Source organism: Eubalaena glacialis, chromosome 1 (genome assembly GCF_028564815.1).
Source record: "Eubalaena glacialis isolate mEubGla1 chromosome 1, mEubGla1.1.hap2.+ XY, whole genome shotgun sequence".
NCBI lineage: Eukaryota > Metazoa > Chordata > Mammalia > Artiodactyla > Balaenidae > Eubalaena > Eubalaena glacialis.
In genome coordinates this window covers 38,904,892-38,927,020 of record NC_083716.1, presented here as the reverse complement: position 1 = coordinate 38,927,020, position 22,129 = coordinate 38,904,892, and the positions used below count along the sequence as shown (strand labels likewise).

The window sequence follows — 22,129 nt, the reverse complement described above, 5'->3', positions numbered from 1 at the left end:
TAAATTTATGAATTAGCAAACAGTAAGCCATTTGAACTAATAAATCCAAACACTGTATAAAAATGCCAATAAAATCAATACATCTCTTTTAAAGCCAATCAAAGGAAAAAGAAAAGAGAGGGAAAACAAAAAATCAGATGTTGGAAGTTTGAGAAAAGAGATAAAACTACAGTGTGGAAGTGACATTAAAAATTATATTCAGGTATATGATAATTAATTTGAAAATTTCAATGGAAAATGGACAATAAATGCTTCAAGATGAAATCCAAAATCTGAATAGACCATCCAAAAGTGAAAATGTATAGGAGCCCTCAAGAAGTACCTGATGTGAATTGCATTTCAGATGGCTGCTATCAGACCTTGAAGCATCAAATAATTATGTTATTTAAATTGGTCCAGGTGTTAGAAAGTATGTAAAACTCCCCATATGACTGCTTGCATAGCCCTTCTACCTCAATATGATAACGATAACATTTTTAAAACCAGAAAGTATAATATGGGGGAAATTAAATGGTTTGGTGAAAAGTTAAGAGTACATGGAAGGGAGTTGTGAGGGATAAGAGTGGAAAAAGAGGTTAGGCTATATTTTCATGTTGTTAAAGAATTATAGTGTTTGATAAATTTGTTGTTATTTGGGTAGACACTGGGAAGCCATTTAACATTTTGAATTATTTGGTAATGTGATTAATCTTATATTTTTGTAAAATTAATCCAAAAGCAGCATAAAAAATGAATTGGAGAATAGATAAATGAAAGGCTGATAATCAGTTGGCTATTGCAAAATTGCAGGAGGCAACTGAATAGAAGGGCCACAGAAAACCAGAACTGGTATTTTGAGAAGCATTTCAAAGTCAAAATCTGGGTTTTGACTGAATCTTTTTGCTATATACCTGAAACTAACACAACATTGTAAATCAACTATAGTCCAATATAAAATAAAAAATTTTTTTTAAAAAGAGAAAAAATCTGGATTTCGACATCTGAATAGACGTGAAGGAATCAAATATGAGTATTCTAAACAAGCTTAACCTCTGGTTTGCCTTCCATTTTGCATGGAGTGTGTGTGTGTGTGTCTGCGCTCACAGACACACGTGCATATGTGTTTGTGTGTGTGTGTGTGTGTGTGTGTGTGTGTGTATATATATATGTATATATATATATATATGCCAGGTAGTCGATATGCTGACTGATATACCAATCTCTGCCTCGACTCTGCTGCCTGGACCTTTGCCATAGTGCTGGGGTTCCCTCACTTCTCTTTACTATAACCCTGTGTATATCACTGCTGTCTCTCAGATTGTTTCCTTCACTCAACGGTGGTGATGGTATTAGAATAGATTTTCGGCTCAGATGCTGGAGAAGACAGTGAGTTGAGTATAATGACAGAAATAACAGAGGTTGGTCCGTGCAAGAATGTGAAAGCCTCAGTTCTGGGATATGTTGTGTTTTAAGTGCTTCTGAGATCTCCAGCTGGAAATGTCCAAGTGTAGGAAATTCTGGACTGGGAGTTGGGAATAAAGTCATATTGAGAGACACAGGTTTTGGAGTTAATGTGTAAGACATAATTAAACCAGTGGAGTAGATAGGATTGACATAAAGAGGGAATAGCTGAGATCAATTTTTTGAGATATACCTGCATTTAGGGACAAGAAGAGAAGAGATAGCCAGTAAGGATAGGAGAAAACCTTTATTATTTTAAAAAATATTTTATTTATTTTTATTTTATTTTATTATTTTATTTTATATTTTATTTTATTTTATTGTTTTTGGCCACACCGCACCACATGTGGGATCTTAGTTCCCCGACCAGGGATTGAACCCTTGCCCCTGCCTTGGAAGCGGGGAGTCTTAACCACAGGATCGCCAGGGAAGTCCCAGGAGAAAACCTTTAGAGAGTGTATCCTATGAAAGGAACAGGGAGTTTTCAAAATGGCAGCTAAAAAATGAGCCACAATGATAATAAGAAAACAGTAGGAAATGACCATTAATGACCATTAAGAACTAATGACCATTAAGAAATCAGCCTCATAATAACAGATTTCCAAGAGGTAAGGAGTAGAGGCGTCTCCTCAAGAGTTTATATATAGAGAGAAGATGATAGTTTGAAAGAGATACAAGATTTTGGGGAGAGTGTGGGTTTTTGGTCTTAGAATTGTTTGCTTGTTTTGGATAAAGGATAAGCGTTACCTGAGCTTTTTCATTAGGAGGAGACAGGTGGAGAGAATAAAGGCAAATGCCAGAGAGGAGATAATTAATAGAACACTTGCAAAAATGGAACCAATGTGAACATGAAGAGACACTGTTAGAAAATATCAGGACTAAAAAGATTTTAAGATGAGAGAAAATAATTTTGAGGGCGCTCACATCGGGTGACCTCAGGGTTCCCAGTAAAATGGGAACTTAGTTCTTTGAGGATGATATTTGGGACAGGACAGAAAGAGAGGTTTTAAAATGCTGAAATCGTTATAGTCAAGTGTTAATAAGTGCATAACAGAAGGAAGAGTTATTGAATGATACAGATTTGGAATAGGTGAGACTGAGTAAAGACAGTGGAAAAGTGGGTTGGAAGGAATAGTGGGAGGAACACCAAATATCCTCCTGGTCTGTGAATATAAGGGAATTGAAGAAGCAATGGCTGCCTTTTGAGATGATGGCCAAGAATGTGATGCTAAGTCAATCTGAAGAATGCTAAGTTTAGCTAAAATTAGAATGTTTTGAAAGTTTTACTTGAGGAAAAAAGTTAAGAATATAAGTATTTTTCTTCACAGTTAGAGTAGGAAACGGAGAATAATTAGTGGTAGAGAGTAGAACTATATTTTGGGGATATAATTATAGACCAGTTTAGCTTAAAAATTCTTGATTCAAGAATAGAATTGATTTTTATTAGTCTTAATTTAAATGAAAAAATGGAAAATTTGAAAATGTAGTAATTTTTAATCTTCAAGAGCTTTGAAGGTCAGCCCTCTTTTCAGATATGTAGAATTTTTGAAGATCAGTAAAAAGTTCATTTCTTAGATTTTTAAAAAGATATATATATTTAAATTTAATCTTAATATTCAAGATGCTGTACGTAAAACATGCACATGAATCATTGTTTTCAGTGTATGCATTCAGGAAATATGATATTTGAAGTGTTACAAATCACATTGTCAACTTAGTGTGGAAGTTTTACTCATTTTATTTCGAATCCTAGATTACAGTGTATTCTGTACAATACATTGTATTGTTAATTAAATTTTAGTGAGTGTGCAGGATGGCTGTTAAGAGATGAGAACAGATTGAGGACGACACATTAAGGGCTATGGTCCATACACATTAGGGCCTTCCAAACTTTTTTTTTTTTTTAAGGAAAACAAAACAAGAGTTTATTCATTACCAGATATCAAGATCTAATATAAAACTGTAAAACGGGCTTGGTGGTGCTGAATTCTTTCAGCTTTTGCTTGTCTGTAAAGCTTTTGATTTCTCCCCAACTTTTTAATTTCTGTTAATTTGGACACATTCAATTTGAGGTGCTGGTAAGCTAACAGGTAGGTAAGGATTGCAAAGTTAAGGTACAGAAGACTAATTATGCATAATTTGATAGTAAAATAATAAATTTACAATTATGTTTTTCACCATTTATCTTTGAATTGTGTCAATAATTTTGATTCATCTTGTATTTACACATTAATTATTCATCCGCTGGTGAGAACTAACAGATTCATAATACTGTTTCTCTACACATTTGCCTTTCTGTTAAGGATTAACTGGGTGTATAAACACCTGCATTATAGATACGCTACCAATCACTTGCTACTTGAGTAAAATTAAAGCTTTGAAAACCTTCTAATTATTTCATGCAAACTTACACCAAGAATGGAGATAAAGAGAAAAAATATCATCTATCATTCCACTAAACCCCAATAAATAACTTGACAGCTTGGTCGTCTTGTAGACTTCCATTGATTTAATTTTTAAAATCTTATTTAATTTTAATTTTTAGACTAGATTATAAATACACATGGTTCAAAAAAGATTCCCTCCCACCCACCCATCTTCTGTCTGCTGTTTCCCCCAACCTGCTTTGCAGTTCTGTATTTTATCTTGATAAATATGAATGATAAGTTTTTTTGCTGAAGTGGCATTAAATAATGTATAAAAAATAATTTTAAGTTTAAACACTTTTTAAACTTTAATGATAATTTTTAGCATTAGTGTTTGTAGCAGCTATTCAAAGCAACACTGTTTTATTGCCATTTTTTAAGAAAATAGGTAGAACTAAAAATCCAGCAATTCCAAAATTATACCTTAAATATAGGTAGAATTTCTAAAACTGCTGATTCAGATTTTTGTAACATTTTGTTGTTTTAGCATGCTTTTGTCTAGTTGCGTTTAGTGTTTAATCCTCATGAGAATCCTGTGAAGATGGTATTGTCTTCATTTTCCTGCAGAAACAAAGTTTGTGTTTTGACTGTCAACATTCAAATCCAAGTCTTCTGATTATATGATTTTTGTACTATAGCCAAAATCTTAGATCATTAGTCCTGATTTGAAATGGCTTTTATCCATTATTTGGCATTTTATGTATTTTAAAAATTGTAATAAAATCATGCTGACCTTTAAAAAAGAAGCAAGAATACTGAAACAAATACCTATATACCTGCCATTCAACATACTTTTCTTTAAATTCATGGAAATGTACTTTCCACTTTTCATTGGGGAAAGAAAAGTTTTTATGTCCAGAGTTTTTAACACATTGGGATACTTAGGTGCCAATATAACATCTAAAAGAGAAATATTGCAAATTCTAAGTTAAATGCTTAAATTATTCTGAAGTCATATCATGTAATAGGAAAAGAAACCTTAGATAAGTTCCCTAATACCTCACTTATTCAGCATCATTAGTGAATGCATTGCTGCACACAGTAGATTTTTTTTTTTTTGAGATAAGTCAGGGTCCCCATTTAAACACCACATGAATTGTATGTATTTTTAGCACTGTAATACTTAACTTTTCTAGAACATTATATATTTCCCTGGTTACATGCAAAGAGGTGTATGTAGCTCAGGGACATCTCTAAGTACCTTTGTTATCAAACTATTGCATACATTTATGTCAACTGCATACTCTTGTTTTTGTTGGGTTCTAAAGCCAGCATCACTTTTTGCTGCTGCTATTTCTGCCTCCTAAAGGCAATATGCCTTTATCTGACTTGCTGATTTTGATATGCTTTTGCCTGGAAAATAGGTATCCAAGTTTTTGAGGAATTCTGTGTTTAATAAGAATCTATACATGCTTGTGGGGAACCCTACGTGTAAAGAGCACAGCTGTAGTGCAGAGGCCTTTGACAGTTATTTTGGATATGCAGTGGCCTTTGCTTATTGGGTACATGGGTCAGAGATTGTTGTGACCATTGAATAGATGGGGGTGTTATGATAATTGTATTTTAAGGGAGAAAAGTTATTCTGATGTTTCCTTTATATTGATGTTGCTTTGATTTACTCTATTACTGAGTTGGATTTAAATATTAAATCATTTAAGGTCAAATTTCTAATGTATATATGTTCTTCAATGGATACAACCCAGTTACCATAACGATTTAGTGAAATAACTATAATGGAACTTTTCTTTTGAATTTGGCTTTTCTTTTTTTTTTCTGTCCACCAGGGAGTAACTATTCCCAGTCAGAGGCGCTATGTATATTATTATAGCTACCTGTTAAAGAATCATCTGGATTATAGACCAGTGGCATTGTTGTTTCACAAGATGATGTTTGAAACTATTCCAATGTTCAGTGGCGGAACTTGCAGTAAGTGCTCTAAATTCTCATCCTTTGATGTACTGGAACACTTTTCTTAACATAGCTAGAAGTTTATATAAAAGTCTAAAAAGAAATTTACCACACTTAAAATTTATGCAGGTTTGTATATTTCTTAAGTATCCAAACTAATTAATTAGCTCAGTTGTTCAGCACATTGGGCTATGGAAGCTAAGACCATTGGGTTTTAATGTCTTTGAAGCCAAATTATATTTATGAAAGAAATATTCTGTGCCGCAACTACCAAATGCAGCCTATATTCTGACTAGATCACTAAAATAACCTGTCCCGTCAGCATGAGAGTAGCATTGGGATTCATCCCTTTACTGGTGTTAGGGCAAGGGCCAATTCCTTGATATCTTAGTAAGACTAGATATTAATAGTAATGGTGATAGGGACAATAAAAAGAAAAAGAAAACGATGATAAGAGATGGCAACAAGCTGAAGTATATTGAATGAATAGGGTAGATTCAGTGTGTGTGGAGTATTAGAGAAAACCTGGATTTAGATCTGAGTTCCAGTGCTAGATTTGTCCTTAATGTGCTATGTAACCGAGGGCACATCATCTACCTCTCTTTGTCTTTGCTCATCAATAATATGAAGATATTTTGAAATCTGAAACTTCCTAGAAAAGTACTAAATAAGGATCATGTCATTGATGTCTGCCTCTAATTTATTTCTCTCTTACCCTAACCTCTATTAGCCTACCTCAGTCACCCTGGTCCTGTTCTGCTTCTCTGCTATTCTTCGCCAGAGTTCTTAGCTAAACTGATAGGAACCTTAAAACTTTGACCCAAAGCAGGTAGTCAAGGGAGAACACATGGAAAGAAGTATTGTTCAGCCCTGTAAAAGACCAGACTGTTGCTGCTTTTTTCTGTTACAGAGTTTTTTATATTAGTGTCTACCTTGGAAGTGATCAGTCATGTTTTCATGTTTAAGAACTGTGTTTTATTTATTCAGAATACAATTTTGTAGTTTCTAGATAAGATACCACTGTATTATTTTTTCTAATACCTCTAATAATATTTCAGTGATATTCTGCAATTTGTTGATGGTTTCAGTTTTTAGCTTAAAGTTTGCTTCTTGACAGTATTTATGTAATTTAAAATTTTTCTGACCTTAATTTATACCTAGGGAATTAATTTCTTGATGTTGTTTATCTTTGTCTGATAGGTGTGATCACCTTCATTAGATCTTTTCTGTATTCTTAGGGCAAATAACTTTATCAAAGACCACAGATCTATTAACACAGCATATGAAAGGCTTCTAAGAGCCCTCATTGATGCTTTTGTCATCTCAGTACAATTTAAAAAACTCCTGAGTGCACGGTACTAGGCTATCAGAGGTGATTGGCACAGGAACTTTAGATTTATAGTGGAGAAGGGAAAAGGAAGAAAATAAAAAAGCTCACGCTCTTCCTATAGTATGAGATATCACTGTAAGAGCCAAATGGTAAGGTATAAAATATTAGAGAAATAATAAGGGAGAGAGAACATTCAGTTCAATAATCTTATCTACTATAATTTTTTTTTTCACATTGGTCTCTCTAGCAAACATCTGTCAGTTCTACTCTACATTTAAATGGGGTGTGTGTGTGTGTGTGTGTGTGTGTGTGTGTGTGTGTGTGTGTTGGATCTCTCAGTGTATTACATTTAAACTTCTCAACTTACTACTGAAATCTTTTTAATCTTTACCGATTTGCTAGTTCTCTGTTTATGCACTATGATTTAATACTATGTAGTAAAGCTGTAGTATAAGTAATATATAACTAATGGGAGGTTGTATGTATAAATCATAAATGGTATATTTAGAAAAATCAAGTTTGTGGGGATTGTCAAATAGTTTCATGAAGGAAGTCCAGCTCTTTATTGAACATTTGAGAAAGCATACAGTTTAGATTGGCCTTAAAACCAAAGAAAGTATTACAGGCAATAGGGAATAGCTTGAATTGAAGCACAGCAGAAGGCAATGAGCTAGACAAGAAATATAGAGATGGAGAATAGAATAGGAATGGAATGTGTGGCTGACTGTTGGAGGACTCCAAATGGGCATATCGGACTTGATTTGATAAATACTATGGTGTCAGTGGTCATACTAGAGGCTTAATAAGCTGTATTTAGGTACAGTTTTGTAGAAGGTAGTGATTGCAAGAGGGAGAAAAATGGTGGAAAGGAAAGCAGTTATGTGACTTGCTTTAAGCCAGATGTGCTTTGCTTGGGCAATCAAATGAGATGTGATTAGTTTTTCTTTTGCCATTTATATCTAAATATTTTGTCGAAGTTTTTATTCTGGTCAGGTGAATAATTCACAGAAAAGGGAAAACAGAAAAGACAATCTAACTCAGACTTGGAGACATGAATGTTGATATTTTGGTTTTAAACATGTTGTAAATCAGGTAAAGGTGAGCTATTTACATGAAGATATTTAGTGGGTACTTGAAAGTATGGATTTGAACTTAGGTGAGAGATATACCTGATATTTTGAGACGCATTAGGAAAGAGACATAGTAGTTAAGCCTTTCATGTAAATTTGGCGTGGGGCTAGAAGATGGGACGGTTCAGAGGAAAACAGGGTGAGGGCTGAGACAAATAGGATTTGTAACAGTTTGGGTTCAGGAGGAGGAAGAGGAATCAGTGAAGAAAACAAACCATGTGAAAATAAAGTATCTTCTGCAAAGTTGTCAGGGGTTAACAGCCTTTTTCTTATTTGAGTATTGTCTTAATATTTCTAAATAAAGGAAAAGTTACTATCTTCTGTGTATCTAAAAGGGTTGAAAAAGTTAATGAAAGATGATCAGTGTGATTTTTCTCTCATACTATATCAATATGCATATATCCAAGAAAATTTAATTGTAATTTTTGTCTGCTACGTATCAGTGTCTTCATTTCTTTTTTTTTAGAACACAGTCGATCATATCAAAGACATATATCTCAGAGTTGTGTCTTAGAAGTCAAAAGAACCATACTAATGTTGGACAACTGTTAAGTTTGGTCTTATCTATCTAAAATGTGAAATTCATATTGTAAAGAAAATTATTTTCTTTAGTGATTTGAAGAAATATTTTCTACTTATTTTTATTAAAATGTTTTAGCTTAGTGTTGCTTAGATATTTCCTCAAAAAACTAATTTCTAATTAGATCATCAATTGTATATATAATTCTAAAGTTCTTGATGGTACACATTTTAGATGTAGTTTAATTGAAATCTGGCTTACACAGTTAATTTGCTTTTTAAAGTCCTAAGATCAGGATTATCAGATTCTGAGTGAGTGGAGTTTGAATTAATAAGATTACAAGGCATTTCCCTCCTGGCTGATTTTTATCACAGCTTTGAAATCATACCTTGTTTATTTGCGTCTTCAAGCTAGGCTTCCCAGTGAAATTTTCAGTATCAAATGAAGTCTTGTAAAATAGCTCCTTGTACTTTGAATCTTTAGTCAAGGAAGTGAAAATTATTGACAGGTTGTTAGTGTAATGTTTCCCTTTTTTAGAGTTCCTTTTTCTCATGATAAATGTCTCACAAATCCATATTGGAATAATCCCTCATGCTTTTATGAAGCCTACTATTTATTATGTGATTGATGATACTGCTTTAGGTATTATATAGATGAGCCAGTAGGTGTTTATTACACTGGAAAATTTATTTAGCCTGAATAAGCTTTTTGCCTTGTCCTCAGTTGTTGGTCACATTGATAAAGAATGTGATACTTCTTTTTTTTTTTGTCTTTAAGGATGATGCCTTTTGGTGCTGAGAACTTTATGTCTATATATATGTATTTCTCATGCACTTTATGCAAGCTTATGTGTTTATTTCTTGATTATCTTGGTATGTTTTGAAACTTCAAGACCCACTTCTTACCTCCTCAGGTTAATTACTTTTTTTTCTAATGAACTCTTGTTTTTGAACTTGGTGTACTACAAATGAATTATACTTTGTCAAATTATTTAGGTAACTTAAAATTTTTAAAGTCCTAGGATCTTCATGTTCATGACTTTAAATTCTGTCATTAATGTCATTAGGTATAAATGTATTTATGAGCAGATTTTAAAAATAAAACAACATAATCCTTGCCTGTTCACACTTACCTACCTTTTAGTTGCGTTGCTAATATAAGCATGATACATCTTGAGAGGTCATATTTTACCAGTTATTTTAAAACACACATGGGTTAAAGCCAAAATACTTGTTAATGAAAATGGAGTGTGTTTTGGAGAAAGGGGGGGTTGTGCTGTAATTTGTACTTGATGTCTGTTGCATTTCTTTGCAGACATTTCAAATCTCTTTCCTCCTGTTTCTTGTGGTGGTGGCTTTATATACCTTTCAAAATAAAATATGAGTTATAAGTAAAATTAATTATGGTTAATATTTTTATAAATATTGAAACTTGTGCTTATGGAATATATTATAACTTTGTTATAGATTATATTCTCTTCTTGTGAATGTGTAATGATTGGTATTTTGTGGGTTTTATTCCGTGGTAGAGACTTTAAAATGCTGCAGCAAATACTGGTTTTAAAAGTTACTTTTTATGCAGTTCATTTTAATTCTTAAAATAATTTATATTAGATTTTCACATTGTAATGTTGAAATTTTGATATTACTGTACAGTGCTAGAAGTCCAGTCTTGGTACTTACTATTTATGAAATAGAATTGACTTTAATACCAGTAATGGAACCTTATGTTGAAGGCTCAAATTAGGGAAAACCTTGTATTGATTTTATTTTGCCCTAGTTTATTTCCGCTGATTTGTTTTATTTATGTATTTATTTATTTATTTAGCTATCTATTTATTATTTTCTATCCACTGATTTGTTTTAGATCAGGGGTTAAAGATGCAGAATTACTACTTTGTGTATATTGCTAATATTAATCATCAAAATAGCTTTTGACAGTTTGACAGTTAAAGGTATTTCCTGTGAAGTGATACTAGTTATGTATTTGACCACGCAGATCCTCAGTTTGTGGTCTGCCAGCTAAAGGTGAAGATATATTCCTCCAATTCAGGACCCACACGACGGGAAGACAAGTTCATGTACTTTGAGTTCCCTCAGCCGTTGCCTGTGTGTGGTGACATCAAAGTAGAGTTCTTCCACAAACAGAACAAGATGCTAAAAAAGGTTTGCACTTTACTTTTATTGGGAAAAATATCCAGAATAGCCATACCTTGAATAGTAACCTCAGATCTTTTGCTTAAAGCATTTAGTTAGGCAGAAGTCATTCTGTAAGGAGAGACTAAAAGATGTATTTTATGACTGACATCTAATGAATCATGAATGATTTTCTATTAGATCTGCACATGCTTTGCTTACTATGGCATCGGTGAGCCATTGTTAATGGTAAATAGTCTTATTAGAAGGAAACAGCCATGTGGCATTATAATTTGAGATGAATTTTCCTTAACTTAGGTTATGCATATAAATTTTATAAAAGTATTAAAGATTGCATACATATCCCATTCAATCAGTTACAGTCCTTTCAGAAGGGATGATTAATTACTGAGAAGTTAACATGGGACCATGAGTTTGAAAAAAAAATTTGGTCTGTATGTATAAATAAAATCTGTTTTGTGGTCTTGTGTAATGACCCAAACCACTTTTCCCCCATTTTGGTTAATGTTTCTTGAGACTGGGTCATTTTATATTTAGCTTCCTCAAATTTACTGAGTATTTCGATTTTTAGTTAGGAGAGAAATAAATATGAAGAGGAAGTAATAAAGAATGAAAAAGTGTGGTATTATTTAAATATGCAGGTTTAGAAAGTTAGTGAGGTTTGCATCTCACTGAGCTATATTTAGAGAATGCAGGGGCTCATTTTAAAACAAACTGTCTTGGTTTAAAATATTAAGTGTGAACATTTAAGGTGAACCTAAGGTGCAAAATTTTTAGGTAGTAATGAACAAAAACATTAGCTGTGTATATTGTTACTGCCTCCTTAAACATACCAGATAGTGTATTGCTAATCTTTAGACAGTCTCTGTAATAGGATTGATTTCATTTTCCTGAATTTTAGCTTTTTTTTTTTTTTTGAGAGAAAATAAGAGGAAGCTTCATTTACTACAAAAATTTTAACCTCTATTTTGACTTGTCAAAAGAAGTATAATTTCCTTTATCCAGAATCTAGGTAGCTGGAAAATCACAAAATGTAAAACTGATTTTTTTCACCAGAAACCCATTTCCTACATGTTCTGTATAAATAAAAGTTAAGTATATCTCAGTAACTTTGAAAATATATTTTTCAATAATCCAAGAAGTGTTAACAAATGTTTTAAAATTAAGGTAAGTAATTTTTTTCCTTCTATTCACTGTACGACTGGTACACATAAGATTTTATGTTTTGCTTTTAAAAACAGGCACCTGTATCCCTGTTTCCCTATATGTTTAGGAGTGTACTAATTCTTATTCTTCTAGTTCTTATCACCTATACGTTATATTAACACATGTAAAATTGAGGATTAAGTTAAATATTTATAATAATTTGTGTATCTTGAATTACTTTACATTTATTTCCATTTTATGTGATTTTCCTTGCCTGTTATAAATGTTTGTTCTGATTTAAACAAGAACAGTTGTACTATAGTCAGTACATTAGCAGAATCTACATTTTTTGAAATTTAAATTCTACTAGCTTATTTTCTTCTGACTCTAAGTAAAATATGTGTCTAGTTATTACTAACTCAGTAACTTTGCTAAAATGATTGAAATTAACAATATTTTCAAAGACTACCACATATAAAATTGCTATGCTAGGTACTGTTAAAAGATACAAAGACATTTAAGACATAAGTTACTTAAGGGTCTTACCGTCTTCCTGGGAAAATAAACTTGAAGGTAAATTAAAATAGAAGATTTAAATGGCAGTTTAAGGTACCAGATAAGGTGTCATGGGGTTGTACATCATTAATTGTCAAATAATGCATACAGGCCAGTTCCACTAATAAAGAGAGAGAACATTTTCTATGTTGGTCAAGAAAGGTTTGAAGTAATGAACTTCTGATGTGGTTTTTTGATTTACAAGACGTCATTATTAGTTAATAAGTGATTTTTTAAAAATAGGCATTTTATAACAACAAAAAGGTGAAGTTCTTACCCCCCCCCATATTGTATTATGAAAAATTTCAAACATACATTGTCATGCAAGAAACTGGAGCCACTTAATGTTTGTATTGCTGTAGAAGTAAAAATGTATCTGCCTTGCTTCCTTGGGAAGTTGTAGTGACATTTTAAGAACTTTTGGTAAAGTAAATTTTGTAATAGCTTGTTGAAACAAAATTAAATCCATTTCTGGGTTTTTTAATATATACATATAAACTCAACACTTTTAAAAGCTAGTGTTAGACTAGAAAAGGAGATATTTTACTTCAAGTATTAAGTTTATTTTAGAGCTTGTGGAATTACATTTTTGGTCTAGATTTGAATTAAAGGAAAAATCCTATGTGAATTAGATGCAACAGATAACCCACAGATTGCCCAGTATTAGTCTTTGTGTTTACCTTTATTCAGAATATTAATGACACATGGCATAATTTGTTCACTTCTTACGGCAAATGTTGAATATAAGTAACATTGTCTTTTTAAAAAAAATTTTATGTCTGTTTTCTTTTTTTTTTTTTTTTTTTTAGGACAAAATGTTTCACTTTTGGGTAAATACATTCTTCATACCAGGACCAGAGGAAACCTCAGAAAAAGTAGAAAATGGAAGTCTATGTGATCAAGAAATTGATAGTATTTGCAGTATAGAGCGTGCAGATAATGACAAGGAATATCTAGTACTCACTTTAACAAAAAATGATCTCGACAAAGCAAATAAAGACAAGGCCAACCGATACTTTTCTCCAAATTTTAAGGTCAGTTAAAAACATTTTGAGGAGTTGGTGAGTGGTTCTGTGTGTGTGTTTATTTCATTCCAGGTGTGTAGCTGGTGAAAGACTTGCTTGACTTATTTTTAAATTACGTATATTCATAAGCATTGTTTATTTAGCAGTAAGGTGAAAGTTTCTAATGAAATCCAATGCACAGAGAGTCAAAAGGCTACAGTTTCCTTACCCTATTCTTTGTTACTTGGTGAAATCTGGGGCATAGGTTAGGGAGGGGATTTAAGTAAGTTGGATATGGAGTAGGAATAGGTGAAAAAAGAAGTGGAAAGGAACTCAGCCCTTTGGGAATGATTCATATGGAATGTTCTCACTGCTTTTACTCTTGTCCCCCTCCAGTTTATTCTCAACTCCTTAGAGTGATCTTAAAAATGACTTGATTGTGTCACTCCTGTTTATACTTTTTAAAGACCTTGTGCTTTTTTGATGTGACCTGCAGGAACCTGCATAATTTAGCACAGGACTACCTTCTGCATCTACTCTAGCCACATTCTCTCCCTGTGATTCACTCTCAGACCTGGTCTCTTTTCAGTTCTTCAAAATGCTATACTCTTCTGCCTCAGGTCTTTACAATTCTTTTCCTTCTCCCCGAACCTCTCCACCCTTGGCCTTTCCCTGCCCTTCATGTGGCTGTCCCTCACATTCTAACCTTAGCTTCAGTCTCATGTGCTCTGTAAGGCCTCTGATCATCCTCCCCTCTCCTTCTCTTTTTAAAACTCTGTCTACTTCCTCTTATTATGGAATTATTTGGTTCATTTTACTTTTATCTAAATGTGATATGTATGTGTATATTTCTATTTATATTTCTAGGTGAGAATTCTCCAGGTTAAAAAGCTGACTTGTAAACATTCCCAAATGGTGGTTTGCCACTTTTTTCTTCCCCTTTCCTATTTCTTATTCTACTTCATTTTTCTCTCTTCCTTTCCCCATACCCTCCTCCTTTCTCTTTTTAAATTCTCTCTTTATTCCATTTTTATAGCATGTAGCAAACCTAATCATAGCTTATAAGAATATTGCTAGTAATAATAAAAATAAAGGGGGGGCTACCTGTTTTAAGTGAAAATGGATCTAATAATAAGTGCCTTTAGATCTTATATTTAAAGTGTTTAGTAGTGTTTAGTAGTGTCTTCTAGAATTCGTAGGTTTCCATTTACTTTCTTTTCTCTGTCTATATTTTACTCAGTTATTAGCTTTTAAGATGTGACTTCCTCTAACTTTATTATTTTCTGTTTTAATATTGCAAGAGGTTTTATATTTGTAATTACAAATAAAAACGATTTGTTATCAGTAAACACATGAGTGAGCTATACAAATACCTGGGAAAAGAGGGAAGAGCTGGGGCAGAAACCCTGAGACAGGAGTGAGCTTGGTTTATTTGAGGAGCAATAGATAAGAAATTGTTTTGACTAACGCACATCAGTCCAAGTGTGAAGACGTTGAGTGTTTTCTGCACGGGAAAGATGTGATCTGAATTTTGTCTTTAGAAGTTTACTCTGTCCCCTCCTTTAAAATATAGACTCGAGAGGGGTAAGAATGAAAGCTGAGAGGCTAGTTGAAGGTAGAACTAAAAGGATTTACTGATGGATTGGATATTGGATGTAAGAGAAGGAGAAAAATTGATAATGATTCTTGGATCATGGGGGAGGGGCTGTAGATATAATAGAATGATCAAAGGATTTGAAGTCAGATCTAATTTAAATCCAACATCCACTACCTACTAGATATGTGGCCTTTAACAAGTTCCCTAACCTTTCTGAGCTATAGCTTTCTCTCTTTTAAAATAGATACCTACCATTTAGAGTTGTTTTGACAGTTATTTCAGCTCTGCCTATAAGGCTGTTGGTTCACTGTTAAGAGCACTGTAGGATATTAACTTTCTTATTACTCCCTTTCGGTGAAGTTTTTAGGGCGAATGGAATCCTACACATCATTGTTAATCAGTATTTTACATAGTGCAGTATTTGTATTTTTTAGTATTGTTTGTATCAGAAAATACATTGAATTTCAGATAAGTAGTTAGGTGAAACATTCTTTTGGAACTCAACTCATTGTGAGTTGAATTTTGTGATTGAAAATAGATTATGTGGACTATTGAACTCAATACATTTCTTTTGCAGAATTATTTAGTTAATGCTTGTAACATGCCTATTAAAAAATATAGTATATTAACATCCCAGTTTCTTTTCAATATATACCAAGAAAGAAAATGTAGGAAATCTTAAGAAGAGGGTCATTTAAAAGGCCCTTTAAAGATCATATGTGTCATAGTACTTAAAAATGAATCTGTCAAAAATATGTATCTTTAAATAAGATTAGTCAGATTTATGGATTTTCCATTTACACTTTCTCTTCTTTCTCTAGGTGAAACTGTACTTCACAAAAACAGTAGAGGAGCCATCAAATCCAGAGGCTAGCAGTTCAACTTCTGTAACACCAGATGTTAGTGACAATGAACCTGATCATTATAGATATTCTGACACCACTGACTCTGATCCAGAGAATGAACCTTTTGATGAAGATCAGCATACACAAATTACAAAAGTCTGATTTTTTTTTTTTATCAAGATGGATAAAACACCATGAAAACAAACTTGAATAAACTGAAAATGGACCTTTTTTTTTTAATGGCAATAGGACATTGTGTCAGATTACCAGTTATAGGAACAATTCTCTTTTCCTGACCAATCTTGTTTTACCCTATACATCCACAGGGTTTTGACACTTGTTGTCCAGTTGAAAAAAGGTTGTGTAGCTGTGTCATGTATATACCTTTTTGTGTCAAAAGGACATTTAAAATTCAATTAGGATAAATAAAGATGGCACTTTCCCATTTTATTCCAGTTTTATAAAAAGTGGAGACAGACTGATGTGTATACGTAGGAATTTCTCATTTTGTGTTCTGTCACCAACTGAAGTGTCTAAAGAGCTTTGTGATATACAGGTTCACATCCTACCCCTTTGCACTTGTGGCAACAGATAAGTTTGCAGTTGGCTAAGAGGAGTTTCTAAAGGGTTTTGCTACATTCTAATGCATGTATTCGGGTTAGGGGAATGGAGGGAATGCTCAGAAAGGAATATGTTTTATGCTGGACTCTGGACCATATACCATCTCCAGCTATTTACACGCACCTTTCTTTAGCATGCTACAGTTGTTAATCTGGACATTTGAGGAATTGGCCGCTGTCACTGCTTGTTATTTGTGCATTTTATTTTTTTTAAGCATATTGGTGCTAGAAAAGGCAGCTAGAGGGAGTGAATCTGTATTGGGGTACAGGAATGAACCTTCCACAACATCTTAAGAATCCACAAATGAAGGGATATAAAAATAATGTGGTCATAGATAAGAAACACAGCAACAATGACTTAACCATATAAATGTGGAGGCTATCGACAAAGAATGGGCTTGAAACATTATAAAAATTGACAATGATTTATTAAATATGTTTTCTCAGTTGTAATGACTGCTCCATCTCCTGTGTAATCAAGGCCAGTGCTAAAAGTCAGATGCTATTATTGCCTACATCAGTCAACAACTCACATTTATTTTATTAGTTTTCAATCGTATACCTGCTGTGGATGCTTCATGTGCTGCCTAAAAGCTTCTTTTTTCTCATTAAATATAAAATGTTTTGTAATGCTGCACAGGAAATTTCAATTTGAGATTCTACAGTAAGCGGTTTTTTTTTCCTTTAAAGATTTATGATGCACTTATTCAATCCAATAGATGTCAGCCGTTGCACCCTTTTGACCTTACACATTCATTACAATGAGTTTTGCAGTTTTGCACATTTTTTAAATGTCATTAACTGTTAGGGAATTTTACTTGAATACTGAATACATATAATGTTTATATTTAAAAGGACGTTATTTGTGTTAAAAAGGAAATTAGAGTTGCAGTAAATTTTCAACACTGCACAAATAATGTCATTTACTTTTTCAGTAGAAATTGTCCCACATAATGCTTTTATCAATTTGCTATTGAAAGAATAGATTTTTTTAAATGTGCAGTGTTGAATCATTTCTTCATAGTGCTAGAGTTAGGACTAGGGCTTCAATTTCACTTCTTAAATATCATATATTTGATATGCCCAGACTGCATACGATTTTAAGCAGAGTACAACTACTATTGTAAAGTTAATGTGAAGATATGATTAAAAAGAATTTTTTCCCCCAGAAATTTGGTATCTTTCAAATTATACCTTGACCTTGAAACATTTGACCATCCAGCCAATTTATTTCTTAATGGTGTAAAATCTCATTTTCAATAACTTATTGGTGCTGAAATTGTTCACTAGCTGTGGTCTGACCTAGTTAATTTACAAATACAGATTGCATAGGACCTACTAGAGCAGCATTTATAGAGTTTGATGGTAAATAGATTAGGCAGAACTTCATCTAAAATATTCTTAGTAAATAATCTTGACATGTTTTCCATACCTCGTCAGTTTCATTCAACAAATAAAATTTTAAAATTTTTAACAGAGCTGTTAGGATTTACACATTTATATTTAAACATTGATATATAGAGAATTGATTGACTGCTCATAAGTTAAATTGGTAAAGTTAGAGACACCTATTCCTAAGATCTCATCATTGAAATTTATATGTCACCTTGTCTTTCATAAAAGCTGAAAACTGTTGACTAAAATGAAAATCAACTATTCATGTTTTGAAGATGATTATTAATACTGTTATTTGTTACAGTTTTGGGCACAGTATATTAAAGCGTAACTTGTATGGTTCCAATATGTAACATGGAGGGCCAGGTCATAAATAATGACATTATAATGGGCTTTTGCACTGTTATTATTTTTCCTTTGGAATGTGAAGGTCTGAATGAGGGTTTTGATTTTGAATGTTTCAGTGTTTTTGAGAAGCCTTGCTTACATTTTATGGTGTAGTCATTGGAAATGGAAAAATGGCATTATATATATTATATATATATAAATATATATTATACATACTACTCTCCTTTATTTCAGTTACCACGCCCATAGAATTTGACAAGAATTGCTATGACTGAAAGGTTTTTGAGTCCTAATTAAAACTTTATTTATGACAGTATTCATGATTAGCCTGAAATGCATTCTGTAGGTAATCTCTTTGAGTTTCTGGAATGTTTTCTTAGACTTTTTGGATGTGCAGCCGCTTACATGTCTGAAGTTACTTGAAGGCATCACTTTTAAGAAAGCTTACAATTGGGCCCTGTACCATCCCAAGTCCTCTGTAGCTCCTCTTGAACATTTTTTGCCATAATTATTAAAGGGTAGTTGAATAAATAGCATCACCATTCTTTGCTGTGGCACAGGTTATAAACTTAAGTGGAGTTTACCGGCAGCATCAAATGTTTCAGCTTTAAAAAATAAAAGTAGGGTACAAGTTACTGTTTAGTTCTAGAAAATTTGTGCAATATGTTCATAACGATGGCTGTGGTTGCCACAAAGTGCCTCGTTTACCTTTAAATACTGTTAATGTGTTATGCATGCAGATGGAAGGGGTGGAACTGTGCACTAAAGTGGGGGCTTTAACTGCAGTGTTTGGCAGAGTTGCCTTCTACCCTGCCAGTTCAAAAGTTCAATCTGTTTTCATATAGAATATATATACTAAAAAATTTCAGTCTGTTAAACAGCCTTACTCTGATTCAGCCTCTTCAGATACTCTTGTGCTGTGCAGCAGTGGCTCTGTGTGTAAATGCTATGCACTGAGGATACACAAAAAATTACGATGTGTACAGGATAATGCCTCATACCAATCAGATGTCCATTTGTTATTGTGTTTGTTAACAACCCTTTATCTCTTAGTGTTATAAACTCCACTTAAAACTGATTAAAGTCTCATTCTTGTCATTGTGTGGGTGTTTTATTAAATGAGAATATTTAATATTTATAATTGATTAGATTTATTGACATTTTAAATGATGGGCAGCCAAATGTGATTAATAAGTTTTTTGTAGGTTTTTTTTTTTCCCTGCTGTCCTTCAAAGCCTACAGTTATATAAAAACATGGGCTCTTGTCAGTTTGGGAGTAGAGTATCAGTCTACTCATGTTTGAGAGAGGCATTTAGCTTTTTTAGTGTCTTAGTCAACACTTAATATACTGTTTCAAGCACATTAAATAATATGCTAATCCTAAAAAGTTCACGAGTCTTGAAAAATTGTGCGTATATATATTTTTTACTAAGATGTCTGAAGATAATTCCCCAGAATGGATTTGATATCTCAGATTTCAATTTTGTGGCTTTTCCATTCTTTATGATTCTGTAGTGTGCCATCAACATATGGGGAGCTTCATCTACTCATTGTGACTTGTGCCATTTAAAAATTGATATTCCAGAAGAGTCTAAAGGACTTTGTGTACTTGAACTTAATCTTGTTATTTCTAATATTCTTAAAAGCTTAAAGACTAAGTAAGGCACATCCTTTCAACAAAGCATAGTAAGGTAATAAGTGAAAGTGTAGCTTGTACGAATGTTTTGAAAATAAAGCAGACCATTTATGTAACAACAGAATTTAATGTTATTTCAAGTTTACATTTTCTCCATGTGACTTTTTTTAAAGTAAATGTGAATATATAATGTAAAGAAGTATGAAAAGTATGTGTGTGTACACACATTTTTTCTTTTTAGGTATCGTAAGTATGGTTGAAAACTATACTGGAGTTTAAAATTATTCTGATTTATAAGATGATCTTGGTGATGTCTGAAAAACAGGAATTTACTGGCAATTTTGTTTTTATTTGCATGTTCTCACTACTCTTAATTTGAGCTAGCTTGGTTAAGTGAATGCCATCACCATTTCCATTGAGAATATAAAAATCACCAGTGTTTAACATGCAGGCTTCCAAAGGCTTACAAAAAATCAAGACCCTTAAATCTAGTCAATTTGCTGCTAATGTGAAACTTTTTTGTTCTTTTATTCTTGCCAGATAAATAGCCACAGATCTAAAACTTAGTCTTAAATGGCTTAAGTGTAAGTTTTGATTAGCAGTGCTGTTACTAGTGCAGAGAGAAATGTTTGTGAATGGAAATAATAATATAAATATTCAGTCTAAACTGGTATAAGTACCTAAAAAACTAGCAAAAAAGATAATAGAGGAAAACATGTTAAAACTTTTAAAGATAAGATGTTCGAGACCGATTTTCCTATAGAATTATGTATCTATAGGAAGCCTAATGATTATCAGTTGTTTTTAATTTTAGAGCAAATCTATTCCTTTATGACCATGATCTTGGTATTTTTCCATTTTTTAAGAGAGCTTCCTTCTTCAAGTATTGGGTTGGCCCAAAAGTTCATTCGGGTTTTTAACATCTTACCCAAAAACCCAAACGAACTTTTTGGCCAACACAATATATCAGACTGTATGTAGCCATTCTGACAAATTCACATGTGTTGGTAGCTTTAAAAGTTTGTAATGTGAAGTCAGTAAAGGACAATAGTTTCATTGGTGGTAATACCCTTTGGTTCTTAAGTTAGCTTTTTTGGAAATAGTTTCCTGTAACAACAAAATCTTCAGTCATAATCTCACCACCTGGAAACAGCTATTATTAATGCTTTAGTGACTATACAATCATTTTTTTCTGTATATTCATGTATATATTTTCTTCAAAAAATGAAATTTGTACTGTGCATACTCTCAAGGCCTGTAAGCTTAGTATTTCCATCACGGATTTGTAGAATGTTAAAGTACATCAGAAAATAGACAGTGACTGGATTCTTTCTAATGCTACAGATGCAGATTATGTGCAGTTATTGAGAGCCCTTTCCAATTCAGTGGGTCAGTCATGGACGTTTAAATATTGTTAGCATCAGAATAATACATGTCTAAGTAAATAAAACAGTTACATTTATTTAGCATAGACAGGCTTAACATTGTAGATATTTCTCTTCAAAAACCATTTCAAACATTTGTATTTTGGAATTAGGTGTTAAGCAGAATGTGTGAAACACTGTATTAGTAGTGAATTTCATCATCACCTTTCTATTTCTCTTATAGGTTGGAAAAGAAGGATGAGCTTTTCATTTTTTATAATTCCCAAACAGTTGCTCAATTTAGAGTGAATTAGTTTAACACCTGGAAAACAGAAAAAAAGCCACTGCTGGTTTATCACTTTGCTGTTTTTACATCTGTGTGCTCATGAGACTTCCATCACATCAAAAACTATTTCATGAATGGTTCACCTTTAGCTCTGGAACTTAACCATGATTAGTATAATGGTGGGCTTAGAACATAGAACTCTTTAACAGTTACTTGAGAATTTGGTGGAAAAAAGTTTAGCTGGAGGGCAGTACATAACTTACAAACCAATGTATTGATATTTTATGAACATTTTTACGTATATAAGTGAAGTCAACCGCCATCTTTTGAGCATTACCACATTTTAAAATAAAGCTGCATATTTTTAAATGTGTTTAACAAGGATTTATATTTTTCATTTTTTTAATTAAAAGTAATTTATAT

The 22,129-nt window shown here is 32.7% G+C and overlaps 1 protein-coding gene across 2 annotated transcripts in view; it reads left to right on the top strand.

Moving 5' to 3' along the window:
• Positions 1 to 19,516, top strand: part of PTEN (phosphatase and tensin homolog) — an 86,668-nt gene extending 67,152 nt beyond the window's left edge. Inside the window, exons 7-10 of one of the 2 annotated variants that reach the window (XM_061174512.1) lie at positions 5,651 to 5,792; positions 10,753 to 10,919; positions 13,421 to 13,645; positions 16,034 to 19,516. In XM_061174512.1, the coding sequence (XP_061030495.1) occupies positions 5,651 to 5,792; positions 10,753 to 10,919; positions 13,421 to 13,645; positions 16,034 to 16,219 (720 nt within the window). In that variant the 3' untranslated portion in view covers positions 16,220 to 19,516. Of the gene's footprint in view, positions 1 to 5,650; positions 5,793 to 10,752; positions 10,920 to 13,420; positions 13,646 to 16,033 lie in introns of those variants that run through there. The other variant, XM_061174595.1, reaches the window with a different exon arrangement.
• Positions 19,517 to 22,129: the final 2,613 nt, after the last annotated feature.